This window comes from Carettochelys insculpta, chromosome 2, assembly GCF_033958435.1.
Source record: "Carettochelys insculpta isolate YL-2023 chromosome 2, ASM3395843v1, whole genome shotgun sequence".
Taxonomy (NCBI): domain Eukaryota; kingdom Metazoa; phylum Chordata; order Testudines; family Carettochelyidae; genus Carettochelys; species Carettochelys insculpta.
The window spans coordinates 82,245,181-82,269,692 of record NC_134138.1 but is presented as its reverse complement, the minus strand read 5'-3'; the positions used below and the strand labels follow the sequence as shown (position 1 = coordinate 82,269,692).

The following is a 24,512-nucleotide window of genomic DNA, read 5'->3' as shown; positions in this document are numbered from 1 at the left end:
ATCTCCCTGAACCAGGCAAGTAGGAGACACCACTGAAGTGGTTATTTTAACAAGCTATGCACACACATATGCAAGAGATAAACAGTGACATCATCTAGTTAAAATTGTAACAAAATATTTGCATTCATGTTGATTAATGACTTGTTTCAAGATATATATGACCTCAAAACAACAATCAAAAGGGTAAAACAAAATCTAATAAATGTGTATAGTTATCATTGAAATGCAACAGCACTGGTGACACTTCAACACCATCATCATCATCATCATGTCCATCATTATGATCTCAGTTAAGAATACATGGGTTACAGCAGTGTTCATAGCCTTGACATGTACACAGTTCTGTTCAGAGAAGATCATTCTGACCAGAGAAACAATTGACTGGGCATCAACCCATACTAATATGGGCACTTGAAGAATATAGAAGTAGTTCATCGGACACATTTTTCCATACAAGTTACAATGGTTAAACCAGATTCTGGCTTACTATGTGCAAAGACATCCATATGTTTGTTTGCCAACATGCCCTTTTGACATACTTTTCAAATCTTTCCCCACTTCTTGTTAGGACACTTCTTTCTCTCACAGCTTGTGCATGTTCACTCAGAATATGTCTTCTGAAGGCCAATCTGTCAGCTGCTGACTTCTTTCTTGTCAGTCCTACAATCCCTGTGCTGCCCTTAGTCATTGATGATGATTTTCTCTGTTCCCCCAGCAGCCCAAATTCCAGTGAAAGAACAAGAAATGTGATGCACAGCAAATTCCCCAGATTCATATTCCCCTGTACATCTTAAGGGATATGTTACATATTAAACTGTAGCTTGGTATCCCCCTGGCATAGTGGGGCCAACTTGCAGTAAAGAAGCATACAAGCATAGCATATTGTGAGCAGGTGAAGTTTCCAGTCCACCTCTCACTCTGCATAGACATTGTCTAACAATTCTAAAGGTGAAAGTGCCCAGAATCTAAATGTAGGAGACTGATCAAACTCGAAGTCCAAAAGTAGTTATAGTATATCGGGTTACAGCACCCTCAAGCTCTTCAATGACATGTTGTAAGAACTCAGTGCCAGATAATATTTGCCAAGCAAATACCAGATGTCCAGAAGAACCTTCTCCCTGCTGAACACCATTTAATAAATTAGTGAAGTTTCAGCCTACTTAGGGTCTCAGATACTACAGTCAAGACATATAGAGAACAGTTGAATTGCATTTCAGCAAGTATCTGATCTGCAGTACAGGCAGCATATGTACCTGAGTCAACAAGATTCAGCTGTCCAGTATTTCCCAGTACATGTTTTAAAAAACAGCATAGGTTGTGGAAACCACACAAGTGAATGCCACTGGAACCTATTTCATTTGTGAGAATCTTTATTTTTTACTTGCTGCAACAGCACAAAGCTGCTGATCGCTGGCCTGAAAACCATGTTGCTGTCCAACAGCTGCTGACATTTGCTTACAGTTCAGAATTAAAGTACAGACATGTCCATGGCAGGTTGCTTGGCATCAATAACACATGCATATGTAACTGCTTTGTAGGTGCTCTTCTCTGTTGCAAATTTGTGGTTGAAATCAGTCCAAAATGGATTTGCCTGAGTATGAACAGTATAACCATCATTTGGCATTGACAGGACATTACAAAAATGAAGTCTTAAGACCTTAAAATAGACCTCAAAGAGAGTTAATCTATAAGTGCAGTTTACTTTCCAAGGCAAGCTGGTTCTTGATGCGTTCTACGTTTTCAAATGCTGTGCACTACATAAGAGACTCTGATTATCCAGGAGAGCAAGTGACTTTTCTTTCCCATATTTCAGCAATGTTTCTCATAAAGCTGGAGTATTTATAGGTGCTCTTGAAATTCCACTTTAGCCATAGAATGGAAGGGATTCTTTCCATCAATACCTCTCAACAGATGTCTATATTTTCATCTCCTTCATGGATGAGATTTCCACCAGCACGAAGTGGTACAATTCTATTTGGAATGAATATACCTTCCTGCAGACTTTACTTTAGACTTTGCAGCAATATTGACAAACTGCCTCAGTTCGTCATAGTTGAGCCAGATTCCATGAAGGTGTGGCATGTGAATTAAATTGGAGTTCTAAACTCCTGGTATGGCTGTACAGCAAGGCTTATTTACAGTGGTGTGATAACAGTGGAACAATTAAGTATTATTCCCTCTGTAACAGAGGTACCTTCTTTAAATACCTTCTGAAGGATGATACTCATAGCTAGTTGAATAATTACATGTCTTTTTAATCATCCCAACTACCAAGCCCTGCACAAACTGAGGTACAAAGGTAGCTGGCCTATGTAAAGTACAATAATGCAGTTTTGGATAATATTCTGAGGCTTTCACTCTTTCTATTTCAGACCACAGAACTCAAGTGGCTTATACAAACCACTACTTCATGAGAAAGCTATTGATCAGGGTCACTGGCCAGAAGAACACCCACAAAACACGTGGATAACTTAACTTCCTCCTTCAGATTGTAAGCAGCTTGAACAGTATCAACTAATATTATGCTGCACACAATAGTGATAGATCTGCCTTCTCCATGCTGTCCATGCAATGAAATTGCAGAAGCACATTGCTATTCGAAGCTTGCCTATTGGAATAACTTTCAACTTCTACATGTGAGGGAAATAGGGCTTTATATATTCGTAGCAGTTTGTTCTTATTGAACAGAAGATCATTGTCTCTTTCTCCAGTCTGCTGAAAAAATATGTCATCATATGGTGACTGTAATGTTGAAGTGTAACTAGATGATTTTGCTTTAAAGGTTCATTTCACTCAAGGAGGAAGAAAAGCTTGCCATAGGATAAAATGCTTCCAAAGCAATCAAGTCTTCCACTGATATTTTGCACAAAATGTCACTAGCTCCTCTTTGAAGTGCTGGCTCCCTTTGAATGGTTGCTCTCTCTAATCTTTGGTCTTTCTTTATGAAGCTTCATATTTTGTATGTTTTTTCTCAAGCAAATGATGCAACAGGACCAATTGCTGAAATATGTTTGCTCTAGTGGCTTTGGAAGAAGGAGAGTACTAAGCTCTCTGATCATATCCCAAATCTGTTTTCTTTCCTACATTCAATACAACAGTGAAACACACCAAATTCAACTTGCTTTTGTATTTTTGAAAATAACTCCACTGACTATTAGTAGCACATCTTCTAAACTAGAAAACTCATCCAATAGCTGCCATTAACTCTCTCCTGGCTTCTGATGCCTGTATCACAGAATTCTATCCAGCACTGGTAGTATTTGGTAATTTTGCATTCTTGTGATTTTCTTGACAAATAATGCATTTTTCAAAATTCATGAAAGCTGTTTTCTCTTTGACAGAAGTTTTAAGGGATTTGTATCGTCCACATCTTCGCATACTGAAACTTCTTTTAGAGGTCCAATTCCCAACATATATTGTTAGAATTAACACTTCCACTAAGACTAGTTTCCATCTAGTAGAAGAATATAGACTTGTGCTGGATCAGGTATAAATAGATAAACACATGAGTTTCAAAATCTCCTTTTTTGTTCAGTGAGAACGTTGGCTGAAGCACAATATGAAGTTGTGTATTGTCAGCATTAACACTACTACTGATCCTTACAGAAGTGTCACTGAATTAAAAAGCTGGGTTCTAAAATATTTCAAAGACTAGTACTACAGGCAATGACAAATTAAATCTTTCTAGTAGATAGACAAGATGCTACATTATATGTACAAAATGCTTGCAAATGCAGAATCATTACATTAGCAATTCACATACATCTACTCACTATACAGTACAAACCATGGATATACAATGTCTTGCTATTGGTGTACAATCTGATTTGGTCTGACTTATTTGGTCAGCAAATTTCAGTTGAAATTTTAGAAAACTAATATAATCATTTGTGAGATACTGTCCCAATCAAGAATATGCTATGTTAAGACTTTTCATAATATGTATACTGCAAAATGTTGATAGCTGTCTTTTTTGCCACATGCTAAATAGCTTTATTTCTCGAAAAATATACTTGCTCATGCAAACAAATAAATATATATTGTGGCAGGGGCAGTCTCATTCCTGGGCCTCAGGTCCTCCATTCAGTCCACTGGCCCCACCCAGCATGTGAACCCTGTTACCCCTGCTTGGGGCAGGGGTTGGTCTGGGGGGAACCTGGTCCCCATCCACTCGTTCCGGCTTCCAGCCCAGGGACCCTGGATGACCACTACCAGTGAGGGCTGACTCCCTTTGCCCTTGCAGCTCCTCTCCCTGGGCTACTTCTCTAGACAATTCCTGCTGACACCTCCTTCTACTAGTGGTAGCCGTAGCAGCAAGTCCCCTCCTTTGTTTAGCTCCTCCAGCTGACAAGTTCCTCACAGTCTCTGGTTGAGCTTCAGGCTCCCTGTGAACTGGGGCAGTCCAGCCCGCCAGGTTGCTGAGGCTCCTCTTCTCTTTTGTGGTCTCTGGTGTTCCTCTAAGTTGTGGGAGCACGAGCACCTGGTGGCCGGGCCTCACTCGCAAGGCAGAATGACCATACACTCCATCTTGGAATGCTATCATACAGCGGCGGGAAGGTCTGAAGTCAGGCCAGGAGAAAGAAATCAAAAAGTTGACAAGTAGTTGGAGAGTCCCCAAAGAGAACATCCTGACAAGCAGATAGTAAGCCCCCAAAGAGAACAGCTGGGGCTAGTAGCTGGAAGCCCCCCCAAAGAGAACATCTTGGTTGTACAACATCAGAGGGTCTCAGGGGAGGTTCAGAAAAAGACCAAGGACAGAGGAAATCTTGTAACATGTTCTAACAGGCCGGGAGGATAGAAAGCCCAAATTAGGTAACAAACGCTTTAATTGGCCAGGTATCGAACCCCCAAGTAAGAAACAGTATAAAAGGTGATTTAGCAGGAATAAGGGGGTGGGCTCCTGGACACCAGGCGGAGGCTAGCAACTTCCAGTCCAGACAGCAGACCCCGGCCTGATCACCCGGACGTCACCACCACGAAAGGTCCCAACCAAGCCGTATCTCTGACTTGAAGGGCCGCTGTAACGTAGTTATTGGTGAGATGTGGGAGCATTGGATGTTATTGGTAGGTCACATGTAATTATATATAGTTATATGTAACCTAGTATTTAGCTTATGCCAAATAAATAACTATCTATATATATATATATATATAACAAGTGTTAAGTAATTGTAGTTACGAATAAATGAATAAATCACTATTGGTAAATACCACTAGCTGGTCTAGCTGGGTCTGTATAGAGAATTATTGGGACTTAAAACAGCCACAGGGCATTGTGGTGTTCACAATCGGAGTGTTATTGTTCCTGGTACTCATAATACTGTGGAAACCTAGGTTTTAAAGTGAATACACTGAATCACATATTGCTGCTACACTATATCAGGCTGCTATAAAGGTGGGGTGGTTGGTCCTGGGCCACCCGACTCCCCCCGCTGTATCACACCCCACGTGCACCCACGGGACCCGGAGTAGGTCGGCACATCGTCGTAAGTCTCCTTCCTTCTTCTCACTTGCCTTCCAAACTCTATTTAATCACCCTCCCCTTGCCCTGTGTGGAGAAGGGATTATAAAGGTATCCCTGACTGGGATCAGCTAGCCCTAATTGATTTAGGGCAATCTACTCCTCAGCTGCTCCCACTTTGATTGTCAGTTCTGTCTGTGCTCTGCTTGTAATCCTGCCTGTCCTCTCCTGGCCCTACCCTCCCACAATATTTATGTATTGTCTTTTGGTAGCTTTGACCAACAAGCACCATATTAAAATGCTGAAATTAATTTATCAAAAAAAGGGGAAATTATAGTCATGTTAAATATTTCTGGAACTGCAAAATACTTTGTTATTTTGGGCACCATTGTTTCACCTCACCTACAGACTTATGAAACCACTTGACAGTTCCACACCATACTAAACTTTGATTTCCTGCTTTGCCACAGGCTTCTATGTGACCTTGAGTAGCTGCATGGACTCTCTGATCCTCAGACCCTCACTTATAAAATTAAAATAATAGGTTCCTATTTCTCAAAGATACTAAAGGGATGCATGAAAAATTATGAGCCATCCATATCCTGTGGACATCAGAGTCCCCGGATCATAATACAGATAAAAATAAATAAGTGCATAAAAAGGAGAGGTAGCTGAAGGCAAGTAATACAGACCTCCCTAATTCACAGAACTAAAACACCTGATAAAATATAGTAGCCATGAGGATTTTGGCTACAGTTAAGATGTCTTCTAAACACTTCCCTTCAACTCTAATGCCAATTCAACTACAACAATACTGGGAAACAGTGTTAGTATTAGAAGACATAGGTTTACTTACATAAATTAAGCCAAATATGTCTGCAAGCTATTTGAAAATTAATGGTGATTAAACACACTGTTTAACAAAAGCATACCACATATTTAAATATATCTGAATATCTTCTACGTTTTCAAATATATTGATTTCTATTACAACAGAGAATGCAAAATGTACAGTGCTCAATTTATATTAAATTACAAATATTTGCACTGTTAAAAAAAAGAAATGCTAATTTTTAGTTCACCAATTACACCACCATTCAGCAGGATTAGCAGTGCCATGCAAGCCTTTTTGCTGTGCTACTCCCAGGAAGCAGCTGGCTTACCCCTGCTCTGGCTCCTACACTTAGGGGCAGCAAAGAAGTGCTACATGTCTAATATGTCTTTTTTAAGAAAAAAAAATGTCATCTAGTCTAGGACAAAAATGAAAATGCTTTAATTATACCATCATATCATGGAATCACTAGGGGGCAGAACTAAGATCATTTGAGTTCCTTAGCTGTGCATTTCAATACACTTATATCACAGGGTAAGGTGGTCTTTTAAATATGCTGTGATTGCTGCCAAGGGAGGACAAATGAAAAGAATACATCTCAGAATTCAAAGTGTCCAAGGTTAGAAGAGACCACTGTGATCATCTAATCAAAGCCTGTTTATAACACAGACCATAGAACTTCCCCAAAATTATTCCTTTTGAACTAGCGACTGAACTAGTCCCTGGAAAAATCATGAAGGGGTTCCTCAATAAATCCATTTTGATGCATTTGGAAGAGGGAAAAGTGATCAAGAGTAGTCAACATGGATTCACAAAGGGCAAGTCATGCCTGACCAATCTAATTAGCTTCTATGATGAGGTAACCGGCTTTTTGGATGTGGGGAAGTCAATGGATTTGATATACCTTGACTTTAGCAAAGCTTTTGCTACAGTCTCCCACAACATTCTTGCCCATAAGTTAAGGAAGTATGGATGGGATATATGGGCTATAAGATGGATAGAAAGCTGGCTAGACATTCAGGCCTAATGGGTAGCAATCAATGGCTCGATGTCTGTTTGGCAGTCAGTTTCAAGTGGAGTACCCCAAGAATCAGTTCTAGGGCCAGTATTGATCAACATCTTTATTAATGACCTGGATGAGCAGATGGATTCCACACTCAGCAAATTTGAGGATGACACTAAGCTAGGGGGACAGGTGGATACATTGGAGGGTAGGGATAGGGTCCAGAGTGACCTAGCTAAACTGGATGATTGGGCCAAAAGAAATCTGATGAGATTCAACAAGGACAAGTGCAGAGTCCTGCACTTGGGACGGAAGAATCCCAAGCACTGTTACAGGCTGGGGATCGACTGGTTAAGTAGCAGTGCTGCAGAAAATGACCCATGGATTACAGTGGATGAGAAGCTGGAGATGAGTCAACAGTGTGCCTTTGTAGCTAAGAAGGCTAACAGCATATTGGGGTGCATTAGGAGAAGCATTTCCAGCAGACCTAGAGAAGTTATTATTCCCCTCTATTCAGCACTGCTGAGACCACATTTGGACTACTGCATCCAGTTCTGGGCCGCCCAGTATAGAAAGGATGTGGATGCATTGGAGTGGGTGCAGTGGAGGGCAATGAAAGTAATTAGGAGGCTGGAGCACATGACCTATGAGGAGAAGCTGAGGGATTTGGGGTTATTTAGTTTGCAGAAGAGAAGACTGAGGGGTGATTTGATAGCAGGCCTCAACTTCCTGAAGAGGGGCTCTAAAGAGGATGGATAGAGACTGTTCTCAGTGGTTACAGATGGCAGAACAAGAGGCAATTATCTGAAGTTACAGAGGGAGAAGTGTAGGCTGGATCTTAGGAAAAACTGTTTCACCAGGAGGGTGGGGAAGCCCTGGAATGCTTCACCTAGAGAGGTGGAATCTTCATCCATAGAGGTTTTTAAGTTCCAGCTTGACAAAGTCCTGGCTGGGATAATTTAGTTGGGGTTGATCCTGCTTTGAGCAGGGGGCTGGGTGAGATGACCCCCCTAAGGTCCCTTCCAGCCCTAGGAGTCTATGATTCTCTGAACTAGAGACTCTTGACTTATATCATGACAGGGGTGGACCTTAGAGGCTTTGCCAGAGGATTACGTCAACAGTGGTGACTTGATAATTCTGGGAGCCTGAGGTGTTTGGGAACCAATGAATGATAAACAAAAGGGAAAAACTTAGGTAGATGCAGGGTCTGATGCCATATTCAGAGAGACCTTGCTACATTTTAACTATGAGATTCCTGGGTTTGTCATGCTTCAGATAATTACAACATCCCTGTAATGCATTTCATCCTGAAGTTACAGATTATGTACTCTACCCCTTAATGCTGCTTTAGCATAGTTTTTGCATTTGAATAAATAACACGCACAATGATGACAATGACAATACAAGTTAATACAACCAAAGAATCTCATCAGATGACTGATGATGTAACTCCAGGGACTGAAATTTTCAGAGTTCTCTCACATTAGAATCCCATGCTGATTTTTAAAAAAAAATATGTTATTCAACTACACCTATTAATAAAACTGAAAATGTGTCAATTACAGACCATGTTCCATACATTTCACATTCCTAATTAAAGTGCAGAAGAGTACATTGAAATTAATATGTGCATATAAGAATATACTTATATGATTTAAAGTATCCCGACAACTGTTGTTTGAGAAAGTAACCCTTTTAAGTAGCTGGAACACTGAATCATTCTGTTGCAAAATTAAAATCCATACTTCTCAGTCTCCCCAAACATCCTTGATAAATCAGTGTTTCAGTTACAGCACAAACATCTCCCAAAAGTAGTTTCAGATTGTTCCATGAAAATGTGAATGAATCATGACCCTGATGACTTCTACACAAATACTACTTCTTTCCTCAAAATATGTTTGTAAAAGTGTTGTTTTGTTTTGCTTGCATGACGTATAGCTCTTCCAAAGGTCAAAGGCACTGTCTGGAAGTGGATAAGGCCTGAACACAGATTTTCCTACTTCAAAACTACTATTAGTCATTACCTAATGACAATTTTAGTTCAAACTGATCATCCACGATAGGAAAAAAAAAGCATCAGACAGTAAGAAGGTAAATTAGCAACACAGCACTTTTTGAAACGTTTAATAAATTACTGCTACACTCAGGCACGATAAAAAGTTAAACTTAATTATATTAAAACTAATCTCAAATAAAGATGCAGGAATGATAATTCATTCCAAATCAGAGATAATTAAATGAAAAAAAACTAAAGAAAATGCTCTATTATAAAACTAAAAGTTTTGGTTGAAGATTGGCCTTCATACACAAATTATTTTCTCTGCCTACTTGTACACTTTCATTCTTTTTCCAAGATAATTTTCTTTCAAAACTCATTTTTGATTTTTTAAATTGCTGTTGTGGTTAAAAGGAAGTTACAAAAAAGGTACGCTAAAACTGAAAAATGGTTCACTTTTGCTCACAAAATAAATATAAAACAGGGAATTTGCCAAAAATTAAAAATACTGCAATAATTTTTTATGACTACAGTGGACTGTTGTAGTTTTGTTTATTTTATTTTTTGGTTTACAGCAAAGGCAAAAGAGGCAAGCCTCTCAGGACACATTGGCTGTGTCTACACGTGCCTCAAACTTCGAAATGGCCATGCAAATGGCCATTTCGAAGTTTACTAATGAAGCGCTGAAATGCATATTCAGCGCTTCATTAGCATGCGGGTGGCAGCGGCGCTTCGAAATTGACGAGCCTTGCAGCCGCGCGGCGCGTCCAGACGGGGCTCCTTTTCAAAAGGGCCCCGCCTACTTCGAAGTCCCCTTATTCCCATGAGCTCATGGGAATAAGAGGACTTCGAAGAAGGTGGCGTCCTTTCGAAAAGGAGCCCCGTCTGGACGCGTCGCGCGGCGGCAAGTCTCGTCAATTTCAAAGCGCCGCTGCCGCCCGCATGCTAATGAAGCGCTGAATATGCATTTCAGCGCTTCATTAGTAAACTTCGAAATGGCCATTTGCATGGCCATTTCGAAGTTTGGGGCACGTGTAGACACAGCCATTCTAAACCTATGACTGCCAGCTAGATATTTGAGCACTAAAGCCCATAACCATCTATTCCAAACTCCTGTAACACGCAGAAAAGCTCTCACTAAATACAAATAAGTTATTTATCCAAAAATTTGTATATTTTAGTTATTCAGTCTATACTTCAGTCTATTTTTGTTTTTTTCCTAGTTCAACTTTCCTGGAACACACTGAATAATTCCTTCCTCTTCCCAATCTTCATTCCTTTAACATATCTGTAGACAGTTCTGTGTGCTCTCATGCTATTTCCTAAATAAATGTTCAATTGTTCAATTGAATGTTCAATTTTTTTTGGCATAATTGTTTAAGAAAACGAAATTTCTAAACGTCAATTGTTTACTACAGTGATAGCAGAAATAATGAGATTCCAGTTTAACTGTACTTGATTATTCTCTTCTACATAATAGGCAGACTGCAACTGAACAAAAACTGTTAGTTTTAATCACAATACCTTTTTGGACTGCTATAGGGAGATGCTGAAGCCTCCAAACTGACATGCAATCAATTTTCATTACAAGCTTTTTCTTTAGCTGTTTTTCCCGCACCAGAGCTTCTTCAGCCTCTTTCCATTCAGCTTCTAGTCGCTTAATCAGCTCAGTGACCTCTGATAACACTGCTTCTCTTTCGTCCTTTAAGTTTAAAGTCCTGCTGTTTCAAAATATATTTCACAAAGTTACATATGAAACTAATATTTTTTTTAAGTTTTCATATACACATACCCCTTCAATTAAGCTCTCAACATAAAGTTGTCCTAGTCACATATGCAAGAGTGTACACAATTACTCGTAACAGGAACCTGGGATTTTCAACAGTATTTCTCCTCCACACGGATTTTATTTCAGACACAGAGTACAGACCAACAAACATTTTGGAGCATAAGCTTTCATGGGCAAAGACCTGCTTTGTCAGATGCATCTGATGAAGCGGGTCTTTGCCCACAAAAGCTCATGCTCCAAAATATCTGTCGGTCTACAAGGTGCCACAGGACTTCTTGTTGTTTTTGAAGATACAGACTAACTCAGCTACCTCTCTGATGCTAGTCAGAATACACTCATCCCTCATTCAACGAGTACTTTACTTACGAGTACTCGCTAAAACAAGGGACACACATACCTACCTTTGTTCACTAAAGGAGTGAACTTCCACCACTAATACGAGCCTTACCCCACTCCCTGTAGACCCAACCCGCCTCAGCCTGAAACCCTTGCCAATCCCACAGACCCAACCCACAGTAGCTTGAACCCCCAGTGGCCCTGCAGACCCAGCCCGCAGCAGCCTGAACCCCACCACCATCCCCATGAGCCCAACCTGCCTCAGCCTGAACCCCTGCCAGCCCCACAGCCCCTCCTGCTGGCTCCAGGGCCACAACATGCCTCAGCCTGAACCCTCCCCCCCCCGCCCTCCCTGCAGACCCAACCCACAGCAGCCTGAACCCACCTGCCAGCTCCGCGGCCCCAACCCGCCTCAGCCTGAATCCCGCACCCTCCGCATGGGCCCAACCTGATGCAGCCTGAAACCCCTGCTGGCCCTGCAGACCCAGCCTGCGGCAGTCTGAACCCCACCACCAGCTCCACAGCCCCAACCCGCCTCAGCCTGAACCCCCCCCCACCCTGCCCACTGACCCAACTCACAGCAGCCTGAACCCCCCGCCCTCCCCACAGACCAAACCCACTGCAGCCTGAACCCCCCGCTCCACCCGCCCCATGGCTCCAACCTGCAGCAGCCTGAACCTCCCGCCTTCCCTGTGGGCCCAACCCACCGCAGCCTTAACACCCCCCACCCGCCCCATGGACCCAGGTTTTAACCCTCGCCAAACCCTCTCCAATCCCAAGGTTCACTTACCTTTCAAAAGCAGCGCCACCTGCTGCCACTCCTTCTCTAAGTTATGAGCACTTCAAATGAATCAGAGACTTATGTGTATTTTAATGGGAATTTAGAGTCCCTCTTACTAGTTTTCACCTTCAAGCAGAAATTTGGGAACCAATTGTGCACGTATAGCAAGGGAAGGGTGAATAATAAATGTATAGTAAAATGTATAGTAAAATGGCTGTTCTTGTGGATACTATCCATATAAGAGTACAAGTGCAAAATTCTTTCACATTCTTTAACGCACTTATTCTTGCTGAGAAAGTACCTCATTAAAACATCTGTAACTCAATGAGGTCTCAATATCATTATCCTACCATTAGCATTTATTTAGTCAAAATTCCACTCTGTGAAAAGTTGCTACAGAAAATGCTTCAAGCCTTAAGGATAAGTTATTTCCAAAAAAGAATATTTGAGGTCAAATTCTGCTGTTCTGATTTACTGAACATAAACATTAAAATGTTTTAAATTAGAATCTTTGAGCTTCAGCTAGGCCTCTCTTTCTGCACCTACAATTTAAGGCTGGAAGGACCACCAGATCATCTAGTTCGCCTCCCACAGGCCAATAAACACAATCCAGGCATTGCATACAAAGCCCAACCACCACTATTAGCTCAACGTATTACAGACCTCATGAGACCAAACCTTCATGAGCAGCAAAAAAGTCAAAAAGTTGCAGAGAAAGGGGGACCACTGCTTAAAATCTGAGGTGAAATCCTAGCCTTACTTTAAAGCCAAAGGGAATTCTGCCACTTACTTCAAAGGAGCAAGGATTTCATCTCTGCACCTTAAATATTTATGGACTAGTTATGAACCTGGCTTCCTTTTGATAAATGGAGAATCAAATTTGTTTTAGTCAAACAAAAAAAAACATAAAATATATGTGTTGAATATTGTCTTTTATTGTATGAATTGTAAAAAGTCTCAGCCTTTTTGTCAATTATATAAATGCATTGTATTATTTTTACTGGTACATCTGTCCACAGATGCAAAGCAAAAAAAGATACTAGAATTTGCAGCAGCCACAAGGACTATTTTTGGCTACTTCATACCCTAAATGCCCAAAATACACTATAGCCACATCTACACTAGCCTGCTACTTCAAAAAAGCAGGCACCACCTTTGAAGCAGCGTGTGTCGCGTCCACACACCCCACATGCTACTTCAAAGATGAAACTACATTAGGCACCGCAGATGTCGAAACTGCTGTTCCAAACAGAAAATAGGAACAGGGTGCTTGTTCAACATCTAACTTCGAAAAAAGATGGTGTGTAGACACTCACATCCTGCTACTTTGACAGGGTCCACCATGGTGGCAATCAGTGGTTAGATGGAGATGTGCTGCGGGGCTCTATGGTCTCTGTGCACAGCAGCTCTTCAAGCCATACGGACCTCTAAACCCCGTGGTAGGAAGCTGAGCGCATGCAGGCAGCAGCTGCTACATGTGCTGCCCCTGCCTGCATCAGTGTAGTATGTTGATTGTAATGGGTTTTTCACTGCCAGTCCCTTGAGTATAATGTCCATTTTCTTGCATTTGGAGAGAAAGATGATGTCTGTCTGGATCTGGGCGAGTTTTTTCATGTAGCTGATGGATCTCCATTCCAAACGGCTAAATGTAGTGCCTTGCATGTTGAATAGTAACAGAGATTAAGCCGTGCTAGTCTGTACACTATCAAAACAAAAAGCAGTCAAGTAGCACTTTAAAGACTAGCAAAATAGTTTATTAGGTGAGCTTTCGTGGGACAGACCCACTTCTTCAGACCATAGCCAGACCAGAACAGACTCAATATTTAAGACACAGAGAACCAAAAACAGTAAGCAAGGAGGACAAATCAGAAAAAGATAATCAAGGTGAGCAAATCAGAGAGTGGAGGGGTCGGGGGGAAGGTCAAGAATTAGATTGAGTTAAGTATGCAGATGAGCCCCTATAGTGACTCAGAAAGTTCCCATCACGATTTAAACCATGTCTTAACGTGCCGAATTTGAATATAAATGTCAGCTCGTCCACTTCTCTTTCTAAAACCGAGCGATTTCTCTTCAGTAACACACATACCTTGAGGTCATTGACAGAATGCCCCATTCCATTAAAATGTTGACTAACTGGTTTGTGGATCTGGAGTGTTTTGATGTCTATTTTGTGCACGTTGACCCTTTGTCTAAGGGAGTTAGAAGTCTGTCCAATATACAAAGCATCTGGGCATTGTTGGCACATGATGGCATATATGATGTTAGTAGAGGAGCATGAGAAAGTGCCCGTGATTCTGTAAGTAACCTGGTTAGGTCCAGTGATGGTATTTCCAGAGAAGATATGTGGACAAAGCTGGCAGCGGGCTTTGTTACAGGGAAAGGTTCCAGGACTGGTGTTCCTGGGGTATAGGCTGTGGCTGTTAGTAAGGATCCTCATGAGGTTGGGAGGTTGTCTGTAGGAAAGAACAGGCATGTCACCCAGGGCCTTCTGGAGTGTAGCATCCTGATTAAGAATACGTTGTAGGTCTTTAATAATTCGTTGCAGTGGTCTGAGTTGGGGGCTATAGGTGATGACCAGCGGTGTTCTGTTCTTGGCTTTTTTGGGCCAATCTTGGAGTAGCTGGTCTCTGGGTATGCGTCTGGCCCCTGCCTGCATCAGTGTGACCCCCCGCAGCCCACAGAGAGCAATGGCTACCTGCCAGACACCCAGGAAAGTCTTGCCCCATCCGTGGGCCCGGACAGCACCCCGAAGGCACTCCAGGGCCTTCTGGAGTGTAGCATCCTGATTAAGAATAGGTTGTAGGTCTTTAATAATTCGTTGCAGTGGTCTGAGTTGGGGGCTGTAGGTGATGACCAGTGGTGTTCTGTTCTTGGCTTTTTTGGGCCGATCTTGGAGTAGCTGGTCTCTGGGTATGCGTCTGGCCCCTGCCTGCATCAGTGTGACCCCCCGCAGCCCACAGAGAACAATGGCTACCTGCCAGACACCCAGGAAAGTCTTGCCCCATCCGTGGGCCCGGACAGCACCCCGGAGGTGAGGGATGGTGAATGCCCTGAGCCACCACCAGTGCCTGGATGGGCCCAGTCTTGGCGGAGCCTGAGGCAGCCAGCCAAGGACCCCCACATTGCCACCTCCATCTAGCGTGAGGTGGCGCTGGCAGGGCAGCGCCTCTATTTTGAGGAGGGGGTGGCCCCTAGCGCTGGAGGAACTTTATGGCCACCTTTAAAGATATGGTGGGCTTCTACTGGGAACTTCTGGCCCAGCTGCCCCCCCACCACACCGTGTTGCCCCCCCCCACCAGCCCCTCTGGAGAGAAGCCCACTGGGCCACACTGCCAGACCGAGGCCAATCCCCAGCCTTACCTCCCCTTACTTTCCACCCCCCACCCAGCCTCGCTGGGGACCCCAGACAAGGGCATGGCCTGGGACCCAGAGTCAGCAGGGGTCGCAGCCCTCCACTCTCACCCTGGAGTGATGGCTCACTGCCTGAGCCACCTAGGTTCCTCCTCTTCCTCTGTATACAGTTATCCCCTCTCCTGTAAATAGTTGCCCCCACAGTTCTGTAGAGAAAAATAAATGTTAGCCATAGTTTTTGTAGTTTTTAATACACAGTTTTATTTTTCCCATACCACTGTGTGTCGTGTGCTCGGTGTGGGGGCAGCAGTGTTCGGGAGGTGGGGGGTGTGTGCAGGAGGTGGCTGGAGCAGTGCTCACTGCGGCCCCTGGTCAAAGTACTGGTGCAGGAACTCCCAGACGTGGATCCCATCCTGATGAGCCTGGAGGCTATGGGCAGCAGCTGGCTGAGGGTAGCCTGTGCCAGCCTTGACTGCCCACCCCTGCACGAAGGCTTCCCCCTTACTCTCCACAATATTGTGTAAAGTGCGGCAGGCACCCACCACCTGCGGGACACTGAGGACACCCACATCCAGGTGGGAGAGGAGGCAGCGCCACCGCCTCTTCAAGCGGCTGAAGGTGTGCTCAACCACATGGTGGGTGTGGTTGAACTCGCCATTGAAGCGCTCCTGGCTGGGGGTGAGGTGGCCCGTATAGGGTTGCATGAGCCAGGGCTGGAGCAGGTATTCTGCAACAGCCACCAGGCAGAGGAGCTCGGTGGTGTCCCCCAGCAGGATCTCTGGAGGATATAGGTCCCCACCTCCAGCCAGCAGCAGATGCCTGAGTTGCAGAAAACTTGCGCACTCATGGCCTGCAGGACCATGGGATGGTAACCCTTACAGTTTATGAATTATCCTCTGATGTGCTCTGTGGTGTGGCTAGGTATGTGTGTCCCATTGAGGGCCCTGAAGCAGTTTGGGAACCCCAGTGCACCAAAGCCCATGATGGCCACATCCAAGTCCTCGATGCAGATGACCCTCTGGAGGAGCATGGTGTTTAGCATGCAGATCACCTGCAGTGAGGGAACATAGGCACCCACGAGGCTATGCAGGGTCTGCCCGGCGCCCCCCGCCCCACTGCCCTGGGCTCCCCACCCCTCAGTGGGTGCATGCCCAGGCTTCCTTACCTCCATCACGATGGCCCCAGCTGTGGCCTTGCCCACATCAACTTGCTATCTCGTGGAGCAGTAGCCGGCTGGAGTGGCCAGTTTTCGGACAGCTATCATGACCCTTTTCTCCACAGGGAGGGTGTGCCACATCCAGGTGTCCTGGTGTCTTGGGGTGGGGATCAGCCACTAGAAGAGCTCCAGGAAGGTCTGCTGCCTCATCCAGAAATTCCAGAGCCACCGGTCATCATCCCACTCCCTCATGACCAGTTGCTCCCACCACTCAGAGTGAGTGGGGTGGCTCCAGAACCAGCACATGAAGGGGTGGGCCAGTAGGGCCCGATAGTCTGAAGCATCTCCTTCTGCCGCTGGGGGTGGGTCTCCACTGCCAGGAGCTGCTGGGTGGCCACCAGTGCTGCAGCTAATAGGACACCCACTCCGCCGGTGGCAGCCAGCAGGGTGTCAAGCTGCTGCTGCTCCGTCACTGTTCCTGCGGGCACTGTGTCTGCGGGGCTTGTGGCAACTCCAGAGGCCTCGTGCTGTGCAGGCTGAAGGTGTTAGGAAGGGGTCCTTTAAAGGAGCACCTTGCTGCAGCCCTGGAAGGGCTTGGCTGCCCTGTGACCCATCCACTGTCTTTCCTGGCCCCTTCTTTTGAAAGAGGCCGCTGGTACGTGTGGATGCTCTCTTTCCACGTCTGAGGTGGCCCCTTTCAATATGCTGCATGACCCTTTTGACATCGTTCATTGACAGTGCCAGCCCCAGCTCATGTGTAGACGCTACATATCGAAAGAGCATCTCTTGATCGCTCTCTTTCGAAAAACGCTCTTTCAAAGTAGCGCTCTTGTGTAGACGTAGCTTATAGGTTCAATCACAGAAATGCAGGCTGTCTCAGCAGAAATGGAGCAAATTGTGACACTATCAGTAATTAGTATGCAATGCATTTTAGTTCTCTATGGCTGAGTCTACACTATGAAATAACTTTGAATTTATTCATATCAATTTTGTAATTCTGGAATTTATAAGTTGGAATTTGACCATCCTCACCTCCTCACACAGTCCTCACAAAGTTGACTTATTGCCACCACACTCAACTGGTAAACATCGACTGTTGCAGCAGTGCATTGAGAGAACCTATCCCACAGTTCCCTCATCCCCATAGCAAACTGGATATGCTCACAGGTCTTTGAGATCATCTTCCCACATTGCATTTTCATCACTCCCCTCCCATGGTAAGCAAATGTCCATTTTTCTATTGGATGGAAGGAAGGAAGGAAAAGTAGGGCGTCCACAGAGATGTTAAAAATATTTCCAGATATGTCTTTCTTCTGTAACTGAATTCTCAACTGGCCATCCACTGGGTGTCCCCCCTCTCATGATTGCATCCGATCCCTGAACATAATACAAGAACCCTGAAAAGTTTGAAGAAAGAGAAAATAGGAAAGTTTTTGAAAACAGAGTATTACTGAGTGGAGAATCTTTGGCTTTCCAGTGAACTATAAGGCTTCTGGGCACAGGCTGTGTTCTCAACTGGCCATCCAATGAATGTTCCCCCTCCCACGATTGCACTGGATCCCTAAGAATAATATAGAAGAAAGTTAGAAGAAAGAGAAGTCTAGGAAAAAAGGATTTTTGACTTTCCTCTTCACTACACAGGCACTGCAAACACGAGAAATGGCAGCGAAAAAAGAAGTTACTCACTTGGCTGGTAACAATGGTTCTTCAAGATGTGTCCCCGTGGGTGCTCCACATTAGGTGTTGGGCTCACCCCAGCGCTGCAGATAGGAGATTTTCAAGATGTATCTCGTCAGGTCGTGCATGCGCCGATGCCTGCTGGTCCTTTGAGCACTTTCTGTCATGTGCGCGATCTGGTCCACGCCAGTTCCTCGACCAACCACCCCAGGTGGTCCTGAAAAACATAAAGCAGAACTCCGAAGTGGGAAGGAATGGGTAGGCAGTGGAGCACCCATGGGGACACATCTCGAAGAACCATTGTTACCACAGAAGTGAGTGACTTCTTTTTCTTCTTCGAGTGCTCCCTGTGGGTGCTCCACATTAGGTGACTACCCAGCAGTGACCCCAGAAAAATGGAGGTGAGTACCGGACTGAATTTATGTGCAGCTTGCCCTTGAAAGGGCTGCTGTCGATAGACGTGTATCCTCATCTAACACCTGGTGAATCGCATAGTGTCTGGCAAAGATGTCAAAGGAGGACCATGTCACTGCTCTGCAGATGTCCTTTAGTGCGACTCCTTTAAAGAAGGCTGTTGAGGCCGCCAATTGCTCTAATAGAGTGAGCCCTGGGCAGAACTAGCAGAGAGGTTTTACAGAGCTCATAGCACATTTTTATGCAGGAAACTATGTTATTTGAAATTCTTTTTGATGATAGCCTTTCCCCTTTTGACCTGGGTGCCAGAAACACCAGGAGCCTATCCGTCTTCCGGAAGGGTTTAGTTCCGTATACGTAAAAGGCTAGTGCCCTCCTCATATCGAGTGAGTGCAGCCACACTTCCATACTCGAGGTATGCAGTCTCAGGTAGAAGGATAGTAGAGCTATTGGCTCATTAATATGGAACTCCGAGGAGATCTTTGGAAGGAATGCCGGGTGTAGGCGCAGAACCACCGCTTCCTTTGAGAAGGTTGTATAGGGTGGCGTTGCCATTATCACTGCCAGCTCGCTCACCCTGCGAGCCGACGTAATCATGAGAAAAAAGGTTGTTTCTACGGTAAGTAGTCGGAGGGAGATGGAGGCCAATGGTTTGAAGGATGATCTAGACAGTGTGTCAAGGACCAGATCCAAGCTCCATGAAGGCGACAACAGTTTCCACGGGGGGTACAAGTTTGCGAGGGCCATTAGGAACCATGTGGTAATGGGATGGACAAATACAGTTGACCCATCCGCCGTTATGTCAGAATGCTGATACAGCTGCAAGGTGGACCTTTAGTGATGAAAAAATGAGTCCACCCTGTTTCAGATCCAGTAAGTACTCCAAAATTGTAGGAATGGAGACCTCTAGAGGAGGTATTGTTGGACGGACACCAGGACGTAAAGCGTTTCCATTCGTATGCATAAGCCTTCCTGGTAGAGGCCCGTCGACTGCATTCCAGGACCTCTTTTACCCCTTCTGAGCATGTTCTCTCTAAGTCAATGAGCATTAACTATGCTTTGAGGTGGAGCATTCGAGGATGAGCGTGCGTCATGGTCCCTTGGTCTTGCATGAGGAAGACCAGTACAACAGGAGGGGGAGTGGTGGGCAGCATGACATGCATAGTAGTAGAGGGAACCAATACTGTCAGTCCCATGTTGGGGCTATAAGTATGAGGTGTGCCCTCTCCCTCCTTGCTTTCTCCCGGACCTTGTGAATAAGTATTGTGGGAGGAAATGCATACAGCAAGGGGCCACTCCATGAGAGCAGGAAGGCATCCCCCAATGAGTCTTGCCCGATGCCTGCTCTGGAGCAGTATTGAGGGCATTTATTGTTGGTGTAGGTGGCAAACAAGTCGACCTGAGGGAACCACCATATGTCGAATATACTGTGGAACAGATAGGAGCGGATCTCCCATTCATGCGTGAGAGCAAAATGCCTGCTCAGGGGATCTGCCCTTGCATTGTGGACAACAGGTGAGTAAGAGGCTTTTAAGATTATGTTGTTTGCAATGTACCAGTTCCACAGTCGGACTGCTTCTGTACAAAATGGGTGGGATCTGGCTCAGCCTTGGCGATTGATGTAGAACACTGTGGAAGTGTTGTCGGTGTTGACCCCCACTACCTTGTTCTGCAGGTGTTTGCGGAAGTGCCTGCATGGGTTGAACACCGCCCTGAGCTCCAATACATTTATGTGCATTGCCATCTCTATACAGGACCATTGTACTTGTGTCGATTTGCTGACCACGTGTGCCCCCCATCCTATGTGGGAGGCATCTATCATGAGAAAAACTGTGATTTGCGGTTGCTGAAAAGGCACCCCTGATAGTAAATTCTTGGGGTCTGCTCACCATGCCAGAGACTTTCGCACCTCTGCTGGGGGCGATACCTTTTTGTGAGTGGCCTGTACACCACTGCCAACCAGTGCTGAAGGCATTGTCTACATAGTTTGGCATTCTGTACCACGAACGTGGCGGAAGCCACGTGTCCCAGTAGCTGCAAGCAAGTTAGGACTGGCAGTGTGGGGCTGTACATCAGCACTTGCACCAAGGGCCAGATGGCATGAAAACATGTGTCAGGCAGATATACCCTCGACGTAATGGAGTCTAGGTGTGCCCCTGTGAATTCTATGTTTCGCGTGGGCTCCATCGTTGATTTTTGGAAGTTGATGACTAGGCCCAGCGAGAGAAAAACCTTTGTGGTAATGTTTATCATGCACAGAACATCTGTCCATGAGACACCCTTCAGCAGGCAGTCATCCAGATACGAGAAGATGAATACATCCTGTCAATGCAGGTAAGCTGACACTGCGGAAAGTGTCTTGGTAAAGACCCTGGGCGCTGAAGAGAGGCCAAAGGGGAGGACTCTGTACTGAAAGTGCTCTGTGCCCACTGCAAAGCAGAGGAAGCGCCTGTGCGCTGGATGGATTGTTATGTGAAAATACGCATCTTGTAAGTCAAGGGCTGTGAACCAGTCCCATCATCCAGTGCCGTGACTATGGAAGCGATTGTGGTCATTTTGAAACGCTGTTTGTGGAGATAACGATTGATAACCCGTAGGTCCCAGATTGGTCTCCAGCCTCCTGTTTTCTTCTCTGTGAGAAAATATCGTGGAGTAAAAACCTCTCCCTTGAAACTCGTCCGGGACTCTTTCCACCGCCCCCATGGATATGAGGTGGTCTACCTCCTGCTTAGCATCATCTTGTGAGAGGGGTCCCTGAAGAGGGACTGGGTAGGGGGTTTTGGTGGGGGCATGGATTGAAATGAGATGGTGTACCCCATGGCAATGATTTCCAATACCCATTTGTCTGTAGTGATACTCTGCCATTGACAGCAGAATGGTCTGAGTCGGTGGTGAAACATATGCTGTGAATGGCACTGAAGGATGTTCGTGGTGTCGCAGTCCTCGACATAGCAGTCAAACTTGCTGCCTGGGGATCCGTGCCGCCGATGCGCAGCTTTGCTGTGGACGTCGCCTAGCTGGCCTTTGTTGCTGCTGTTGCTGGTGGCGTCCTTGATCGTAACCTCGCTGGTACTGTGGGCACTGGGAGTGGTAGGTGTAGTGTTTTGTTGTAGATAGAATCTTTTCCTCCTGTAAGGAGGGGAGGGGTGTACCTTCCCAGCATTCTCAGAGTAGTTCTTGAGTCCTTGCTGGAGTGGAGGACTGAGTCTGTAGAGTCAGCAAACAGCTTTTCCCTATCAAAAGGGAGGTCTTCGATTTTTGATTGCAGGTCTTTGGGGATACCAGATGTTTGGAGCCACAATTCTCTGCGCATCACCACTGTGGTGGCTGTACAGCGGGCTGCTGTGTCCGCCACATCTAAGGCAATTTGGACACCTGTACGTGAGGCCGCATTGCCTTCTTGGACTATCGCCTTTAAGACCGGTTTCTTATCATCCGGGAGGAAGTTCATGAGCGAGGTAAGTCTCATATAGTTGTCAAAATTATGGTTTGAAAGGTGGGTGGCATAACTGGCCATGAGCAGCAACAGGGTGGAAGAGTAATATACCGTCCTTCCAAATAAGTCCAGCTTTTTTGTGTCTTTGTCTGATCCTGTGCATTTGTATTGTGGTGTCTTCGATCTATGCTGAGAAGCCTCCACCAAGAGGGAATTTGGTTGGGGGTGGTTGAACAAGAACTCCATCCCCCTGGATGGGACAAAGTACTTTTTGTCTGCCTGCTTGTTTGTAGGTGGAATGGAGGCTGGAGTCTTCCATATGTTTGTGGCAGCCTCCATAATGGCTTCATCTAGTGGGACGGCAATTTTAGATGATGTGGGGCGGGTCTCAGGTTTTTGAGAAGCTTATGCTGTTTCTCCTGCACCTCTGCAATCTGTATGTCTTGGGTCCATGCTATCCTTTTAAAGAGCTCATGAAATTGCTTGAGATCATCTGCGGGAGATACATCTCCTGGAACAACTGCTTCGTCTGGGGAGGATGAGGAGGCATCAGTGTGATATGCTTCCCCTTGTTCCTCGGACACCTCCTGTGCCCACTCCCTTAGGGATTCCAGGGGAAGGTCTACGGACTCTGGACCCATTCCCAGTGGAGAGACGTATGCTCTTTTTAGGGTGGGGGGGAATATCTATAAGACAAAGATTGGAGCGGGGATCTATCCCTTGACCTTGAGCCCCAGTGCCAGTGACGTTCATCATGATACAAGTGACTGTAGTAGCAAGGGCAGGGACCCGGTGATGGAGATCTGGACCATGATTGATGCCTGTATGTATAGTGCTGAGAGGAGCATGATCTCCTAGATGATGTGGACATCGGCGGAGATGCTCTATAGAAATGCTCATGCAGCTCCTCTGAGGCAACCAGCGAGGGATGCCTAAGCCAGGGAGAAGCTGGATGTAAAAATGGAGATGGAGGTCCCAGGAAGGCTGGTGGTGTTGCCGGCCGTTTCGTGATGCACACTTCGGGTGGAGAACAGGGCAAGAGTGGCATCATAAGAAGGTCTGGTGATGGACCTTGGTGCCAGGTTTTATCCCTTGCCTTGCCTAGCCCGCGTGGCTGCTTTGTCGGTGCCAATGCATCTGGTGCCTGAGATCTTGGTGCGGGTGTCAGTGCCGTCAGTGCTGCACCCGGTGCCTCTGCCTGCAGTTCCGCAAGGGCCGCAACCTCCACCACTGTTGGAGCCCGTGCCGGAGCCTCCAGTTCCAGTGCTCTCAGTGCCGGGAGTCTTGGTGCCGTGGCCTCCAGTGCCTGCCGCTTCAGTGCCTCGGTGCCAACTCCTTGACGGTCTGAGCCCCAGGCACTGTCTTATGTTCTGCGGCCTTTGCACTGCCCTGGACAGCAAGCGCATTTCATCCCCGTGCCTCACTCGTCCTGCTCATAGATAATACCAACAAGGATCAAGCGGAAGATATCTTCTTTTTCTTATGCGTCAAGGAGGTCACAGAGGTTACCTTTCTCTTATGCAGCCCTGAGGGCCCTTCCCTGCAGGGCGTCTCCAACATCTCAGGCTAAAGAGCCTTTTCAAATAGAATCATTTTAGCCTCATCTCCCTGTCCTTCCTTGCTCTGGCTGTCAGTTTGGAGCAGTGAGATCATTTTTGCAGGACACAGGTCTCTCCCAAACAGCGAATACACTTGCTATGGCCATGGGAGGCAGGCATAGCTTCACGGCATAAGTTGCATTTCTTAAACCCCAGCAAAGACATTTCTCAGATACTTAACAACTTGTAACTTTAGCAGGGTACTTAACAGCTATTAATAGCTAGTAAAACAGATACGATTCAACAGTCTGTGGAGGTAGCAGGCTGTGGAGGGCAGCTGCCTCCTCTCTCTCTTCTTCCCCTTTCTTTCTCTCTTTTCTCCCTTTTCCTTTTTTTTTAAAAAACTACACACAGAAGAACTTCAAACAGTTTATAAGAGAACGAACTTAATGAAACACTGATAATAGAGCTAGGAACATATTTATCTGTCTTAGGCGTTGGAGTCGAAGTGAATTCCGTCTGCAGCCATTGACGGTTGAGAGGAACTGGCATGGACTGGATCGCGCACGTGACCAAAAGCACGTGAAGGACCGTTGTGCATCGGCACATGTGCAACCCAACGAGATATGGCTTGAAAATCTCCAATCTGGGGCGCCGGGACGAGCCCGACACCGAATGTGGAGCACCCACAGGGATCACTCAAAGAAGAATCTCGTACACCTTATAATGAGAACGGGAAACT

General features: G+C 45.5%; 1 protein-coding gene across 1 annotated transcript in view; it reads right to left on the bottom strand.

Moving 5' to 3' along the window:
- CCDC178 (coiled-coil domain containing 178) overlaps positions 1-22,571 on the bottom strand; it is a 316,601-nt gene extending 294,030 nt beyond the window's left edge. The window contains exons 1-2 of the mRNA XM_074985449.1: positions 21,949-22,571; positions 10,817-11,013 (exon numbers count right to left, since the gene is read on the bottom strand). Coding sequence (XP_074841550.1) covers positions 10,817-11,013; positions 21,949-22,571 — 820 coding nt within the window. The remainder of the gene's footprint in view (positions 1-10,816; positions 11,014-21,948) is intronic.
- Positions 22,572-24,512: the final 1,941 nt, after the last annotated feature.